Genomic DNA, 17,585 nt, shown 5'->3' with positions numbered 1-17,585 from the left:
GTTTTGCCTTCCAAAGGATTAAAAACTGTGCTGGAAGAAATGCATAGGAAAACATCGAGCAACTCCAAATTGAAGTCTGGACAGTTTCCCAAACAATTATTCTCTGCTATTCAAAATATCCAGGTCCAGAAAGACAAAAGCTGAGAATCTATTCCAGATTAAAGAAGACCAAAGACATTACAACTAAATATAATGTGTGCTCACAGATCCTGAAGTGGGGGAAGTATTTATGCTTATCAGGTAAGTGTTTTGCACATATTTTCTCCCATTCTGGAGGTTGCCTTTTCATTTTGTTATTATTCATTTGCGGTGCAGAAACTTCTCAGTGACGTACTCCCACTTGCTTATTTTTGCTTTACAATTCAGTGACTGGATAAAGAAAATGTGATACACACACACACCGTGGAATGTCATTCAGCCTCTCTCATACCTCAATAGCAAAAAAACACCTCAAAATAAAAAAAGAACCCCCAAATGAAAAAAAAAAACCCACCAGATTAAAAATTGGACAGAGGACATGAAAAGACATTATTCAAGAAAAGACAAACAAGGGCACCTGGGTGGCTCAGTCAGTTAAGCATCTGACTCTTGATCTCAGCTTAGGTCTTGATCTCAGGTTGTGAGTTCAAGTCCTGTGTTGGGCTCCATGCTGGCGTGGAGCCAACCTTAAAAAAAATGACATACATATGGCCAACAGATATATGAAAAGGAGCTCAATATCACTCTTCATAAGAGAAATGCAAACCAAACCCACAATGAGATATTACTTCACATCTTTTGGCTATCATGAGATAAGAGATAACAAATACTGCTGATTTAGTGGATTGGAACCTTTGTGCAGCACTGGTGTGAATGTAATTTGGTAGACTACCAATTTACTACCACGATGGAAATCGGAATGGCTGTTCCTCAAAATATTAAAAATAGAACTACCACGCAATCCAGAAATCCACTTCTGGGTACATGTAAAAAGGAAGTGAAAACACTATCTCCAAGAGATAGCTGCATTCTTAAGTTCGTGGCAGCATAATTCATAGTAGCCAAAATATGGAAACAACCTAAATGTCTGTTGACGGATGAAAAGGTCAGGAACCATGGCAGTGGTTACTCTATAATGCTTTAGTCAGGTTTGAATTAATCTCTTTAATGTGCCAAGGGGTGCACTGGATGTTTTCCCCTATACCCCTACGGATCTGGACCCTTGCTGTAACAGAGGCTCGGGCAGCAGCAGCATAGGAATCGGAGGGTTCTGGTGAGCAGTCCACTCGTAGAGTGTGGACCTCAGCATGCCACCTACCATGGCTTATTTCCTCTTCTCTCCTTCTCTTTTTCAGCTCCCTAGAGATGGCTCTTTCACGAGTGGCCACCCAATGGATTCACGCATCGCAGGGTATAGCCCTTCCTCTGAGTGCTCTGTATCTGGGGCCAAAGCCTGGTTGGGACAGATGACTAATCAGCTACAAGGTATAATCTTTCCCCTGAGTCTAGCATGAGTCACAGCTTCATTCTGAGACACACAAATAAGCCCAGACAAAGACACATGGTCCATGGCCACATTAAGGAGTCCCTGTTACCATAGTCCTGTCCCAAAATGCCTACTCGTTAGTGGAACTTTCAACTTAAGGTCGGCTAAATGAGAGGTTCAACAGTACTCAGCAGTGCACCACAAGGCAGCACAGCTCTACTCACCATCACCTTACCTAGTTGGGGAAGCTAGTTTGTGTGCAAGTCCTTAGCCTGTCTTCTGATTTAGTGATTGGCAAGATAGAAGGGCAAGGAGAGGGAGGAAAGCAGAACTTCAGTCGGCCCCAAACCGGTCCAGCTCCTAGAATACCCAATCCCACCTTGGCAAGTATGAGAAAGAAGCAGAATTCCCTTCTATGAACTTGCAACCCTCAATTAACTCACACCCAAAAGTACCTGGATGCCTGCAGAAGACTGGAGCTGAAAAGGCACCACATCCACCGACTCCTTTTCTGAGTCCAACTTCTCTCCCACATACTACTAGAACTTTCCCCTCTATTTCTAGGCACAGAGTGTGTCTTGGGGGAAAGAAAATCCACTCCCACTCCTCCAGAGTCTTCTCCTGAAGGCTGTGTGATTTCACACCTCCTGTTCCTATAGCATTCTGTCAAAGGGTCATGACCACATCCAGTGTGTGGTTTGTTTTCTGAACAGCTGAATCTGGGAATGGAGCTGGTTAGGCAAGAGAAGAACCGGGCCAGAGCACAGTGGATTTGAAAGAGAATGACTCAGAAAATCCTGCAGGTGTGGAGGCCCCTCCCACAGCACCTGGAGTGGGGATTCCCCCATGTATCCATGCAAATCCACGGAGGAGACAACACACTCCAATTATCGAGATGTGGCAGCTGAATGGGATGTGATGGAGAGAGAAATAAGTAACAGGAGAATTTGGGGAAAGGAGTAGCTAAGAAGGAAGAAAGGCAGAGTCCAACAACACAGAGCCTGAGGGGTGCTGAGAGACAGATACTAGAACTGAGCCAATGGATTTCTGACATTTATGCCACTCGGGGGTGGTACTTAGTTCCTGCAGCCCTGGCAAGCTAATATGTCTAGCAGGGCCAGGAACAATGACTCAGTGGGAGGCACCCAGCACCTCCCTCCCCATCATCTCCTTTGGGCTTGATGCAAAAGGCCCTGATAATATCTGGGAGCTGCTGACAGTGGTGATTCAAGAACATAAGGGACCTGGTCAGTGCTGTGTGGTTCTCAGGCTTCCTCCCCAGTAGCTTGGGGCCATAGTTCATCAGTTCTGCAGGCAAACACTTTGTGAGAAATATCCTGGGTGTGCATGTGGAGAACCTGTTGAAATCCCTGAAAGAGGTGATGGGGAAGGCAGGGATGAGGGAGGAGAATGTGGGCACCTGCTCTTCCACCCCTTTCTCCAAGCTGACAGTCAGCAGAGCAGGGCAGGAGTGGGGGGGAGTGGATGAGGAACTCAGGAATGGGAGTTCTGGTTTCAGATAGGAGATGAGAGCGTGAAGGTACAATGGGTATGTTTTAGAGACGTGGATCTTAGCCCACCTCTGCCACTGAAGCTTTGTGTGGAAATTCACAGCCCCCAAAATAGACAAAATCCCTGTCTTCATGGAGCTTACATTCCAGAGGATTGAGGTGTCTATGATTCTAAAGTTTCATGGTTCTAAGACTGGTTGGATCCAAGGATAAATGTTTTCAGGATTTTTCTGTTACCCCAAAAAACAGTCACAATGTACTATTCTGAGGGTTGCCAACTTTCTCACTCACAATGTCTACCACATAGGATTCCAGGGACTATGAGGAAGAGAGGGACAACCCCTGGATCTCCTCATCCTACATCTCCCAGCTCAGCCATTTGGGCACCATGGGGAATTCCCTATTGCCCAGACAATGAACCAGGGGGATGGTCAGAACTGCTCTGGAACTTTCTCCCACTGCCCTACCCTCTTCCCTGCACAAAACCCCTGAGGCACCTGTTGAACAACGTCAAATGGGAACCATGTCAACTGGGAACTATGAAAAAGATGTAGAAATGTGGAAAGATGGAGACAGACACAGGGAAGAGGAGACAGAGAGATGGAGGGAAAAAGAGAGGAGGAGAAGGGAGAGAGGTGACCTCTCTCTCTCTCTCTCTCTCTCTCAGTTTCTCCCTCTCTCCAATGTCTCTCTGGGTGTAAGTTCTGTCTCTTTCTTGCTCTATCTCTGCCTCTGTCTCTCTATCCCTGTGTAAGTCACTCACTGCCAAGCTCTTTCTGTCCTTTTCCCTGTTTCTCTGTCTTCCTTGATGTCTGTCTGGTTTCCTCTTTGTCTCTCTGACTACCTCTTTCTTCATGTTTCTCTCTCTGTCACTGCCTCTTATGCCTCTGCTACTCTTTCTCTCTCTCCTTCCTGTTCACCTTCCCACCCTTTCTCTCTCTAGACAGATTCCCTGTCTCTATTCCTCTCTGCTTCTTTTCCTCTCCTCCTCTTCCCCTGTATCTGGGATCTAGGGAAGGCACGTACCAAATGGAGATGAGAGAGGCAAAGATCCCCTGCCCAGCCACAATCTCTCCCACTTTTCCTTTCAGGTATTGCCTGTAACCGCCCTCACCATGGACATTTTGAGTACAGCCATCTCCTGCCCCTGATTCTTACCTGTCTATTCCTGACCCTCAACTCAAGATGCAAGGACCAACTTCCCCCAGGGCCCAGATCCCTCTCAGTACTGGGGAAATTCTGCACCTTGGCTTCCCAAATGTGCTGATGTCCCTCAGAGAGGTGTGGGCCCCTCAGCTTGGGGAGGGGAAACAAGGGAGCCAAATGTAAGCTCGGTCTTGCTGCCCATAGCTGAGTAAGGAGTATGGCTCTGTATACACCTTGTATCTGGGATTCAGGCTACTGGTTGTCCTCAGGGGATACCAAGCAGTGAAGGAGGCCCTTGTGGACCATGATAAGGACTTCATTGACCAGAATGACTTCCTCTTATTTTCCAAGTTCAACAAGGAAAATGGTAAGCCTGTTCCTGCTCTCCTGCATCCCAAAAAACACTTTCCTCATTATGGCAGCATGAAAGAGGGAGATAGTTCTTCCATCTTGGTGTCCTTCAGGGTCACTGATCTTGCTAGCGACATGAGAAGACATTGAAACTGCAGAGTCCAGGACCAGGGATAAAGTTGTCCAAACTTCACCTTCCCCAGATACAATAACTATCTTAATGTGTATTTTATTCCAATCCCCCTTTCCATTTCAAGCTCATCCCAACCATTCTCATCCCAATCTTTATTTTGACATCAATCTCATTATCAACTTCCATCTCAAGTGACAAGTCAAATTATCCAGAACCAGTTCTGATGTTCTACATAAACCTACCTAAATCCCCATTATAAATTTCTATAATCAATCCCATCCCAATCCTATTGGTCAAAATGAATTCATGGTTTTCTCCCAACTTCTAGCTCCATCTTCGATCCCAAATACTGTCCAATTTGACTGGTCTCCAATACTGATTCTCCATCTAAATTCTACAAATCCAGTCACCAAATCCCACACATTATGTGACAGAAAAACAGAAGGCTATCTATCTAGAATTTAATGCCCAATGAAAAATGTCAACAAATGAAGGAAAGTAGACTTTCTAAAGTCTATGACATTGGAATGAAATCATCATCAGCAGATCTGCACTACAAAAGATATCAAAGGAACTCTTTCAGGCAGAAGGAGAATGGTACCAACACGATGTCTACAAACGTCCTAAGAACTGCAGAATGATAAATATGTACGTAAATGTAAAGGACTTTTTTTTCTTAAGTAGGGTATGGAACCCAGCATGGGAGCTTGAACTCACAACACTGAGATCAAGACCTGAGCTGAGATCAAGGGTCAGACACTCAACCGACTGAGCCACCCAGGCGTCCCGACTTCTTTCTTATTTTTAAAAACTCTTTAAAATGATTTGGGTGTTAATGCAAAAATAATGATGATACATGGTAGGATTTCTAACACATGCAAAAGGCCAGGAGGAAGAAAATTGCACAGTGCTATCCTTAGGTTCTTACAGATTGTGTGAGGCGGTACATATTACTTGAAGGTAGATTGTGATATGTTCAAGATACCCAATATAAACCTAAAGCAAACACTTAGAAAACCAGATTTGCAACTAGGAAATAGCACTACCGTGTATAATGAATTCACCTTAGTGTTTTACATTTATAAAATGAATCCTCATCATAATGTGTGAGGTAAATTCTACTTTAACCTAATTTTATTTTATTTTACTTTTAAAGGAGTTTCCACATCCAATGTGGGGCTCAAACTCATGACCCTGAGATCAAGAGTTGCATGCTCTACTGACTGAACCAGCCGAGCACCCCTAGCCTCATTTTATTTATTTATTTTTAAGATTTTATTTATTTATTTATTTATTAGAGAGGGGGAGAGAGAGAATGTGAGCAGGGGAGGAGCAGAGGGAGAGGGACAAGCAAACTCTGAGCTGAGTGCAAGCCCGGTGAGGACCTGATCCTACGACCTTGAGATCATGACTTGAGCCGAAATCAAGAGTCAGCCACTCAATGGACTGAGCCACCCAGGCACCCCTCTAACCTCATTTTGAAGAAGAAAAAGAGATAAAGATATTTAAAGCTCTATTCCTTGATCTTTGATCCTTCATAACTTCTGGGTAAACAAATGTATCAGGTGACTCTACAGGTTTCAGTTAAATGACATTTTGTTGTTGCTTGAAATTTTGATGTCATTACATTACAATTTGTCATTTTGTTTTGCACGATGCTCCAGAATATTCTAGCTGCATCCTGTTAATATTCAGCGGTGTATTTTGTACTGTGCCACTGGGTCTTGCAACGTGTTCTGGGCTTCCCCCTCGCCATCCCACATGTCCCCACAGAGAGGCCCAGACTCAATGACAGCGCCTGTCCCTTCTAAGGCCCCCACTCACAGTCCACGTGCAGGAGGAGATCTACCTCATGGTGGGGCATGCAGGGCTATAGGTGCTGGAGGACCACCAGGCCTTGCCTTACACGGGCCCCAAGATCCATGATGTGCAGGGCTTGCCAATGTCATTCCCTGAACTTTCCATCCGTGTCTCTAGGGCATACCACTGATTTCCTCTTCCCCTACAGCAGGGCACAGATGTCATCACCCTCCTTAGCTCTGTTTGCCACAACCCCAGCCAATTCTTGATGCCCTGCGAGTTCAACTGTGAGCCCTTTCTGGATGCCAGTCAGTCCTTCAAGAAGATCCCTACCTTCATGCCCTTCTCAGCTGTTGACTACGGACAGGGTGGGAATCACAGCCTTGGAATGCCCAGATTCCCATTCTCCTACGTCCACCCCAGCCCTGATCCCACTCCCCATCCTCACTGCCTCCTTTCCAGTTATGGAAACACAAGCAGCTTCAAACAGTGTCTGCTTCCTGGGCTCAGAGACACCCCCAGCTCTGACTATCCAGTTCTGGAGTTATAGGCAGAGAGCGATGAAACCCTTTGAGGTAGAGCTTACACCGACATTGTCATCTGGTGCAACAGAAGCAGTTCTAGTTTTTCATATTTAGTCTACCACTAAAATGGGGGGAAATATTAATGTTTACATAGTAGCAGAAAAATGGAAGAATTGTAAGAGGTAACACTTAGGATATTGCCAACCGTGTGCACCCGGCACTTGCGAGAAAGACTACAGGAACGGTGAAGAAGGCACAGAAGCCAGGCCTCCCCTTCTGCGGCTCGGCTCTGTCACTGTTAGCTGTGTGGCCTTGAGCAAGTCACAACCTCTCTTCTCATCTGTCATTTCAGCTCACACCTTGTCCTAACTCCAGGACGTCCCCTGGGCGAGTCGCAGGCGCGCCTGGAGCTCCTCCTCTACCTCACCGCCATCCTGCAGAGCTTCTCGCTGCAGCCGCTGGGGGCGCCCGAGGACATTGACTTGGCCCCAGTTGAATCGGGCGGCAAAAGGCCGCCTAGGCTCGTCCCAATGCGCCTGCGCAAGCGTTGAGTTTTGTTCCGTTTTGTTTTGTTTTGTTTTGTTTTGTTTTGTTTTGTTTTGTTTTGTTTTGTTTTGTTTTGTTTTTCCCCCCACCCGCCCACATGGGCTGCTCATTCTCTTCGTTGTCACACTCTTTTGGCTGGATCATCCTTGCCATCAAACCCTCCCACTCTCCCTACCATCAGTCTTCTGCATGCTCTGTCGCTCTCGCACGCTTATCTACCAACCCGGAGTCAACAAAAGACCTCAAGGAGGAGAAGCCTTATGTTTTAGCCACTTAAAGACCCTGAAACTTGCCTGTGTCTCTCCCCTTTCTCTGGAGCTTTTGTTTCGTTTCCTAGGAAAGTTATCTTGGAAATGAACACGACACAGTGGGCCCGACTTTAAGGGAGGTGGATGGTTCAATGGTTCGTGGCGAAAGAGAGTGAGGTCACCTCTGCCGGTTCTGGCTGCAAGGAGGATAAACACAGAGATGAAACTCTCACATCGGGGAAGCCACAGTGTAGACTCTGAGTCCCTGGAGGCAGGCTTGGGGGTAAGGACTGTGAAGGACTAAAGAGGAAGGGCAGAGAAAGAAGAACCAAGGTGGAAAAACCTACAAGATACTCTGGACAGAGAGAGAACAGGAGGCTAATAGAGGGATGGGCAGAGAAAGGCACGTGGAAAGCGAGAAACAGAAAGCGAAAAAAGGACACAAGAGAAAGAGAATAAGAGCTAACCTGTTACCCATAACGAATCACCTGGCCCCTAGGATTCTAAACGCTTGAAACATATACTCACTCATTTATGTCCCAAAAGAGACTCATGAACTAGATCCTGAGATATCATCTCTCCTTGGAGACTGGGGAAATGAGGCACAGAGGGACTGAATCACTTCCAGGGTCACATAGCCAGGGAGAGACAGGGCTGGAGTTAAAAACCCAATTTGTCCGGGCCCCCGTGTCCGTGATCTTAATCACTGCTTCTCAATAGAAAAGGAAAACGCAAGGGGGCGTCTGGGGGGCTCAGTTGGTTAAGCGGCTGCTTTGGCTCAGGTCATGATCCCAGCGTCCTGGGATCAAGTTCTGCCTCTGGCTCCCTGCTCAGCAGAGAGGCTGCTTCTCCTTCTGCCTCTGCCCCTGATCATGTGCTCGCTGTCTCTCTAGCTCATTCTCTATTTCAAATAAATACATAAAATCTTAAAAAAAAAAAAGGAAAGAAAAAGACAAGAATGTTATTCATTCTCATTAGTCAGTGCCCTGCCATTGGTATGGTTAATACTTAAAATATCACCCTGCAACTAGTAAGTACTCGGCACTGTACTAGTTAGTAGAATTATATTGGAGAACATTTAACTTCTTTTAACTTGTTGTTTTTTCTTCTTTTGGAACTCTGGCTTGATTTATTTTGGGTAACAAATTTATTTGGGCAACAAACAAACCTGTGTGTCTCCTCAGAAACATATGGTCTTTTGTCAACAGAGCAGAGACTGGACTTGGGTCCCCTCAACCTGACCACAAAAATCCAGCATTTTTTTTAAGATTTTATTTTTTAAGTAATCTCTATGCCCAACATGGGATTTGAACTCACAACCCCCGAGATCAAGAGTCGCATGCTCCAACAACTGAGCCGGCCAGATGCCCCTACAGCTACCTCCATAAGAAAAAAAAAGTTGAAACTCTATGCTTCTTGACTAGCATATCTTGCAGGAATGGGGAGGGAGGATGCTTACTGAAAAGGGGATGCTGACTACTAAGACCAGACCAAACCAGTCTGCACCAACAGGGGCCCCCAGTCCTGAAGTTTCACCAACATTTTCCCTCATTATAATACTAAAAATCATGCCAAGGGTGGAGAGGTGTTTTGTGTTTTTTTTGAAGATTTATTTATTTATTTATTTATTTGAGAGAGTGTGTGTGAATGGGGGGAAAGGCAGAGGGAGAGGGAGAATCTCAAGCAGACTCCTTACTGAGTGCGGAGTCCCAGGCAGGGCTGGATCTCAAGACCCTGAGACCATGACCTAAGTTGAAACTAAGAGTCGGGCGCTTTACCTACTAAGCCACCCAGGTGCCCCCAAGGGTAGAGATTTTTTTTTAAAGATTTTATTTATTTATTTATTTATTTATTTATTTATTTATTTCACAGAGTGAGAGAGCATAAGCAGGCAGACTGGCAGACAGAGGGAGAAGCAGGCTCCCCGCTGAGCAGAGAGCCCAATGGGGGACTCGATCCCAGGACGCTGAGATCATGACCTGAGCTGAAGGCAGACACTTAATCGACTGAGCCGCCCAGGTGCCCCCGAGGGTGGAGATTGAACACGGTGATTAGACAACACGGGAAGAAGTATAACCTTTCAGTGAACAGGTACTAATAAATCCCCATTCTATATGCTTAGATGTCATGCTTTTCCCACCTAAGTTTCTTAAAAAAAAAACTCTCCCTGACCTCTCCTCGGAAAGTCAGCCTGAGGATCCTTCCCTTTGTGCTGCCTCCCTTGTGCTGGAGCATAAGCCCCGATAAAGCTTTGCCTGTGCTTTTAAATTCTGAGTCCAGCCTGGTTTCTACTGTCGCTGGGTCCGAGGACCCAAGTCCAGTAACCTTTTCGTACAATATTGCATCACAGTTGGAAAGATCTGACTGTCTGGTACTCATTAATATTCTCAGGAATTCAAAGTACACTATATCTAATCTCCAAAATCTTCCCATGCCTTCAATAAAAATTTCTAAACATCTAGAAATGATCCTTGTGATGGCTGTCCCCCCTTCATTACATGTTGCTTCACTTGCCAGCATTCTTTTCTGAGGAGTTTGAGCTGAGTAAGATCTAAGGAGGTACTTTGTCTCCAGACAATAATAGGATATTTATTTGCATGTGACTTTCAGTTCCAGACTAATTTTTATGCCATAATTCTTTTTTTTAAACAGATTTTATCGATTCATTTGAGATAGAGAGCAAGAGAGAGCACAAGCAGGGGGAGCAGCAGAGGGAGAGGGAGAAGCAGACTCTTCACTGAGCAGGGAGCCGGAAGTGGGACTCCATCCCAGAACACTGAAATCACGACCTGAACCGAAGGTAGATGCTTAACCGACTAAGCCACTCAGGTGCCCTTTATGCCATAATTCTTATATTTTCAACTGAATCGTTTTCATTGGTATACACACTGTCACCTAAATTCAGTATATATAAAATAAAAGTCATTATGGTCTTACCAAACTCTACTCCATGTATAACGTTGACCTGAGCAATCACAGAGGCCTTGTTATTCATCACTTTGAAGTGACTTTTAACCCTCTCTTTTAGGGTGTCAGTAAATCCTTCCATCTTTTAGTTCATACATTTTCTTTCGTGTGTGTGTGTGTGTGTGTGTGTGTGTGTGTGTGGAAAGAACGTTTAACATGATAATTACCCTCTTAACAAATTAAGTGCCCAATACAGTTGTCAAGTACAGACACAATGTCGTGCTGCAGATTTCTAGAACTTATTCAGCTTCCAAAATGGAAACTGTACCCATTGACTAGCAACCCCCCCTTCTCCCCCTTCCTCTAGACCCTAGCAATCACCGTTCCATGAGTTTCTGCTTCTAGGAGTCTGGCTGTTTAAGATCCATGCTACAAGTGGATTCATACCCTGTTTGTTCTTCTCTGATTGGCTTATTTCAGTTGACATAAAATCCTCAAGGTTCATGCATGTTGTCACATATGGCAGGATTTCCTTTCTTTTTATGACTGAGTGATATTCCATTGTATGTACATGTCACATTTCCTTTATCCATTCATCTGTCAATGGATATCTAGACTGTCTATCTAAAAATTATTTCTTTCTACAGTGTTTTGTAGCTTTCAGCATACAAGTTCTGTGCCTGTGTTGTTAGATTTATAGTTACCTATTTCACTTTTGTGAGGACTATAAATGGTATTGTGCTCTTAATTTTTATTCCTAGGGTTCGTTGCTGGTGTATAGAAAAAACAACACAAAAAATTGTAGTATGTTTAGTGACCTTGATAAATTCATTTATTAGGAGGTTTTTTGTCGTTGTGGTAGATTCCTTGGGAATCAGTTAGGATTTGTCACCTGTAAAATGGATATAAAGACTGTTCTCTGTTGCATAGGTTTCCGAGCATTAAGTGAGGTGAACGTGTTAACTTTTAGCATGGACCTGACAGAAAATATTTACTCAATAAGTAATTTCCTTTCCTCTCATACCACTTCTGAAAGATCTATCTCTACCAAGGTGAACAGAGCCCATTTCTTTCCTCTTCCATCCTCTTTGCCCTTCCTATTTCCCTAAGCCACCTCCTTGGGGCTAGCCCTGCCCTTCAAAACCCCGCCCCTCCCCATAGCCACGCCCCTCCCCCTCCCTCTGCTTTGTCCCCCAACCAGCTGTACCTTCCCACAACCCCTTGTTTAGCGGGGCTGGAAGCTCATGGTGTAATTTCGTGGGATGGTGGCTAAGCCCACGAGCTTGGGGGACACGTCGATGTCTCTGGGCAGCTGCGGGGACTTGAAGCGGAAGTTCTGCAAGATGTTGGTGAGGAAGAGAAAGAGCTCCATTCTAGCCAGGCCTTCTCCGAAACAGTACCGCTTTCCTGAAGACACAGAATGGGAGGGCTGGAGGTGAGGCCTGCTCTCACTGCCCCCTTGCCCCACTATCCACCTCCAACTGCTTTCTCCCAGAGAGGAGAGGCTGGAATATTGTGGCCTGAGAGATTTTCAGAGACGCCTCTAATCTCTGAGCATCATTTTCCCTTGTGCATGGGATGGGGGTGAGGTAGCTGTAGCAATGGGAAATTTAGATGCCCCTTCTCTCCAGGTACACACTCAGATATGCCTGCTGGGCTCTCATCTCCAAGCGAGGAATCTAAAGAATTTAAGTGACTTTGGACAAATCTCTGACTCACTAAGGGCTTTGATTTGCCCCATCTCTGAAACGGGTGTGATCATCCTTATCCTTTAGCTTAAGCTCAAGTAGTTATGGGGGTTGCAGCTGATGGGTCCCAAGGTAGATCACGAGAGGGACTTCCATGCTGGAGAAAGACACCAGGCTACACCTTGAAGAGGAGAGCTGGGATGAAGGAGGCCCTGTTGGTGGGAGCGGTGGCTTGGCACAGACTGGTCTCTTACCAATGGAGAAGGGCACAAAAGCATCACTCTTCTTAAACTGCCCATTCTCATCCAGGAAGTGCTGGGGGTGGAAGTCACGGGGGTTGGAGAAGAACTTGGGGTCTCTCAGCACGGAGCCCAGCATAGGGAACACTTCGGTGCCCTGGCGAGGAGGAGAGGGGGTATTTGATAAGCCAGAGTCGGGGTAGAGTATGCTGAAAGTGCATGGAGGTTAGAGGGATAATAGGGGTGCCCCAGATGATGAGATATGGGAGGTGTGGGAGTGTGGGTCCTCTCAGGGAGGAGCTTTGGGAGACAAGAAATTCATGTCTCTGAGATAGGAAGCTATGCAGACATGGGGTTTATGTCTCCTGAAAAGGGAAATTTGAAGAAAACAGGTTCTGTGTGTCTTAGGACAGAAGGTGTGGGGCATGTGCAGTTCATGTCTCCCAAGGCGGGAGGTTGAGAGGACATGGGGGTTCATGTTTCCAGAGACAGGAAGTTTTAAAGACATTGGGTTTGTGTCTCTCTAGGCGGGATGTTTGGGGGACATGAGACTCGTGTCCTTGAGGGAGGAGGTCTAGAGATGAAGTTCATGTCTTTTGAGAGAGGACATTTAGGGACATGGGGTTCATAATCCCCGCAGCAAGAGCTCTGGGGGAGATACAGGGTTCAAGAATCTCTGAGTGGGAAGGTTAAAGGGTCATGGTGGTTGAGGAAGTGTTTGATTGAGGCAGTGGGACAGGGGCTGGGAAGCTTCTAAGGGGAATGAGGTGCTGGGTCACAGGGAGCAGGATGGAGGTCCCCCTAGGCAAGACAGGAAAGTACCTTGGGGAGGAGGAACTCTCGAAACCTGGTGTCTTTGGTGACTCTGCGGGCTAAGCCCATGGGGATTATGTCTCCAAATCTTTGGATCTCGTGGATCACTGCCTCTGTGTAGGGCATCTTGGCCCGATCCTCAAACTTGGGCTGACGGTTCTTGCCAATTACCCGGTCAATCTCCTCATGGACCTTGGCTGTGGGAGGAAAGGGAAAGTGTTTAGGCATCCAGGGGTCTCAGGGCAGGGACGATAGTCCAAATATGCACATCCACGTGTGATGTGGACATAGACCATTCGAAACAGACCTTGGCCATAAACATGTTGGTGCAGCGTCCTATTCACCTGGTCTCAACTCTATGTGGTCTCACATACATCTGACTCAGCACAGGAGCTATTTGCCCATCAGTTCAGGTATTTTCAGTATTTTAACAGCCAGTGAAACTCAGCTGGTGCTTATCAGAGAGTATCACCTAGCATCTGGATAACAGGGTATGGCTGAGGTTCCAGGGATCTAGGAAAGGTGGGGACATTGCAGTGGGCTCAGAGGAAGTGTGAGGGTCTGTGGCCCCCACCTCACTGCCCCACCCCCACAGCCTTACCCTCCACATCTGGGTGCTTCATGAGCAGCAGGAACCCGTACCGCAGGGTTGTGCTGACTGTCTCAGTGCCCGCAAAGAAGAGGGCCAATGTGGTCATCACCAGGTTCTTCAAGAAGAACTCCGTGTTGGGGTTGTTCTGCTCCTGCAGGGAGACAGGGCTTCAGGCCAGGCCCACTGCCCTCAGGGCTCTCAGAGGCCTTCCGGGGTCTTCCATTTGGACCCAGCTCTCTTAGGTCCAGACCAGAGGTGGGAAGAGAGACCCTACTTCTGCCAGGGCTTTGTTCAGGTGGATGGCTCTGCCCAAACGCCCTTCCCACACTCTTTCCCCGGCTGCCTACCTGTACTTTACTCATCAGCCCTGGGTCACTTTTTACAGTAGGAATATGAGGAGAGGGATACAGACAGCAAGTGGGCGGTGTGAAAGTGTTGCTTTATGGATCCCACACAGATCCAGCCCATGACAAGTGCTGGCAGATGGATCAGCCACCATTAATGTTCTTGAGATTGTGAGGATGTTATGAGGGGCTGCCTGGGTTTGCAGCTCTCCGCACTGGCTGCTGGGCTGTACCTCCTGCATGCGGATGAGGAAGGAGTCGATGAAGTCCCTCGGGGAGTTGGGGTCCAGGGTGCGTTGGTTCTGCTCCACCTTCTTGGCTATGAAGTCCTCCAGACCCTGCAGCTCCTTAAATGCCTGTTGCTGTGGCCCTGGCAGGTGTTTCATCACTGAATAGAACATCTCATAGAGCTGAGGATGGGGAGAGACGAAAGGCAGGAAGGATAGTTGTTAGCGGGCTGGTTCTGATGGGAGCCGGACCTTTCTTGGAACAAGGAAGGCACTGGGTTAAAGGCATCTGTCCAGGTGTTTAGGATTTATATGGAGCTTGATGAGAGGAGATAGCTAAGTTTTCAGGTGAGTTACGTGTGAGGGCCCCTGTCCCAGAATGTAGGTGAGAAGGATTGGGACACATATCCAGGTTTCAGGTATTTGGGTGTGGCTGGATTGGAAAACGCATCTAGGTGTTCAGATATTCAGTTGCTGTTGAATTGGGAGACTCTTGTTCAGGTGTTTACCTATTTTTTCTGACTGATATAGTGAGTCACCTGTTTAGATCTCTAGGTGTGGAGTAGGCTAGTTGGAGACAACTATCCAGATATTTAGAGGATATAGAATGGTGGCTTCTGTGTAGGGGTTGAGGTATTAGAGGGGGGCAGGTATCAATTGTTGAGGTGGGGGAGATACCTGTTCATGTGTTTCAAATATTCACAGAGGTGTTGGGGGGCACTTCTGTAAGTGAGTCAACTGGGTTGGGGGACACTATTTGGGTGTTTGGGGAAACATCTATCCAAGTATTTACATGTGTTGGGGTCTTCTCCGTTGGGGCACCTGTTCTGATGATCAGGTGTTTCAGTGGGCTCTGTAGGGGCACTTACCTAGGTCCAGTAGGCTGGTTTTGCTCACCTGTGTACATGCCAAATGATTTTGTTGGGCTGTATTTTATAGCACCAGGTGTTCATGTATTCAGGAGGTGGGCTGAGGTGGTCACTTGTGAAGGGGTTAAGATATTAAGAGATGGACTATCTCAATAGGGACCAGCAGGTGAGCTGAGATGAGGACACATGCCCCAGGCAGCAAGGCTGGGCAGATAACATGCCTCTTGCCTGCAGGCTCTGTTCTTTGTTTGTTTGGTTTGGTTTTTGTATTTTTGGTGGGGGGAGCATCTGTTGAGATATCCAGGTGTCCTTGGAAAGTGGGTATTCTGGTGTAACTGTTCACTGTCCAAGAGCAGTTTTGATGGAACCTGGTCTGGAGGAGGATGGGAGTTCGGGGCACCTGTCACCGAGTGGGAGAGCAGTTGGTAGGTTGTGGTAGGGGTGTTGTAGAGCCAGACTGGGATGGGTTACCTGCCCCATAGAGGTAGCTGTGAACTGGAAGCTTCCCAGCATCATACTCAGCAGTGACAGGAACTCTTTGTCCTCATAGTCAAAGCGGTCCCCAAAGACAATGGAGCTGATGACATTGGACACTGTTCGGCTCAGGAAGAAGGTGGGATCGATGAAGGCACCTGGGGAATGGGATGGGGTTGGGGAGAGACAGGGATTTGGGGGAGCGTCAACTGGGCAATCTTATGCCTGCCCGAGAATTAGAGGAGGGCACTGGAGTGAGGAGCCAAATTTCCAGCACAAGACCCTTGAGCCTAGAGCCCCGATGCCTTCCCCCAATCCAGTCCCCTTCCGGAGGAGAAAGCTCGCGTTTGCGCGCGACCTTGTGGATGTACTCCTCCTGCTTGCTCACTCCCGCCCAGCTCACCGCGCGTGTCCCGGAGGGCCTCGATGAGGAAGCCCGCCTCCTCCTGGATGCGCTCCTCAATGCCGCGCTTGCCCACTCCAAAGTCCCGCAGGGTAGTGATGGAGAAGCGCCTGAGCTGCTTGGCGCGCTCCCCATTGCTGAACACCACGCCTGGGGAGGGAGCATAAAGGTGTGGTGAGGCAGGAAGGGGCCCGGACAGAGGTGGGCAGAGAGCAGGAGAGGGAGGATGGGCTGGGGGGAGGGGAGACAGGAAGAAACACAACTCAGGGTCAGAGAAATACTAAAAGAGATAGAGACCGGGTTGGAAGAAAAGAATCAGGGAAAAGGCAAGTCAGATGCCAGAGAAACCGAGATACATAAACACAGAGAAAGAGGGGCGCCTGGGTGGCTCAGTCTTTGGGCGTCTGCCTTGGGCTCAGGGCCTGATCCAGGCGTTCTGGGATAAAGCCAGGCATTGGGCTCTTCTGCTGGGAGCCTGCTTCTTCCTCTCCCACTCCCCCTGCTTGTGTTCCCTCTCTCGCTGGCTATGTCTATCACTGTCAGGAAAATAAATAAAATCTTAAAAAAACAAACAAACAAACAAAAAAACAAAAAGCAACAACAACCACAAAAAAAAAAAAAAAACGAGAGAAAGAGGGAGGGAAGGAGAGGAGGAGTCTGACCTTTGTGGAGATCTGAAAAGTGACAATAAAAATCATGAAGGATCCTAACACTGAGCTAGAGAAAGAGGAAAATGTGCAGAGAACAGAGAGGGTCTGGAGAGAGAAGATGTTTCCAGAGATGGAGGCAGGGGTGTGAAACAGAAACAAGGTGAGATTCTTTTTTTTTTTTAAGGTTTTATTTATTTATTCGACAGAGATAGAGACAGCCAGCGAGAGAGGGAACACAAGCAGGGGGAGTGGGAGAGGAAGAAGCAGGCTCATAGCAGAAGAGCCTGATGTGGGGCTCGATCCCAGAACGCTGGGATCACGCCCTGAGCCGAAGGCAGACGCTTAACCGCTGTGCCACCCAGGCACCCCTGTTGTGCATCTTCTTATGTATACATCTGTGTGTGTGTGTGTCACTCCGGGCAGGTACATGGGGTCTCTGCACGTCTGAGCTCATGTGTGTATCAGTGTGTCCGTGTTGGTACATGTATTTATGAACACACCTGTCTGTGGAGTGTCTGTGTGTGCAGAAGTTGGTGTCCGTACCTGTTTGTGTCTAGACATGTACATCTGTGGGAGCACATGACAGGGTGTGTGTGCAGGCCAGTGTGCCCGAATGCACACCAGCCTCTTTGTGTTGGCGGGCAGCTGAGTACAT

The 17,585-nt window shown here is 47.2% G+C and overlaps 1 protein-coding gene across 1 annotated transcript; it reads right to left on the bottom strand.

The window, feature by feature from the left end:
• Positions 1-11,437: 11,437 nt before the first annotated feature.
• Positions 11,438-17,585, bottom strand: LOC125283311 (cytochrome P450 2A13-like). Its single transcript, XM_048223997.2, has 8 exons — positions 17,552-17,585; positions 16,281-16,430; positions 15,875-16,035; positions 14,541-14,717; positions 13,973-14,114; positions 13,381-13,568; positions 12,574-12,715; positions 11,438-12,038 (listed from the first exon to the last, which is right to left on the bottom strand). The coding sequence occupies exons 1-8, from the start codon at positions 17,583-17,585 to the stop codon at positions 11,857-11,859; spliced, it is 1,176 nt and encodes a 391-aa protein (XP_048079954.1). The 3' UTR covers positions 11,438-11,856.

Source organism: Ursus arctos, unplaced genomic scaffold (genome assembly GCF_023065955.2).
Source record: "Ursus arctos isolate Adak ecotype North America unplaced genomic scaffold, UrsArc2.0 scaffold_19, whole genome shotgun sequence".
In the NCBI taxonomy this organism is placed as follows: domain Eukaryota; kingdom Metazoa; phylum Chordata; class Mammalia; order Carnivora; family Ursidae; genus Ursus; species Ursus arctos.
Note: the sequence above shows the minus strand (reverse complement) of the source record. Positions and strands in the feature narration are given on the sequence as shown.

Bases quoted from the DNA above. Each gene is read 5' to 3' on its own strand.
- LOC125283311 (XM_048223997.2), bottom strand. From the start codon at position 17,585: ATGTACTCAGCTGCCCGCCAACACAAAGAGGCTG. The intron at 16,431-17,551 runs GTGTGCATTCGG...CTCCCTCCCCAG, and splicing joins CCGCCAACACAAAGAGGCTG to GCGTGGTGTTCAGCAATGGG. The intron at 16,036-16,280 runs GTGAGCTGGGCG...CCCATTCCCCAG, and splicing joins GGCCCTCCGGGACACGCGCG to GTGCCTTCATCGATCCCACC.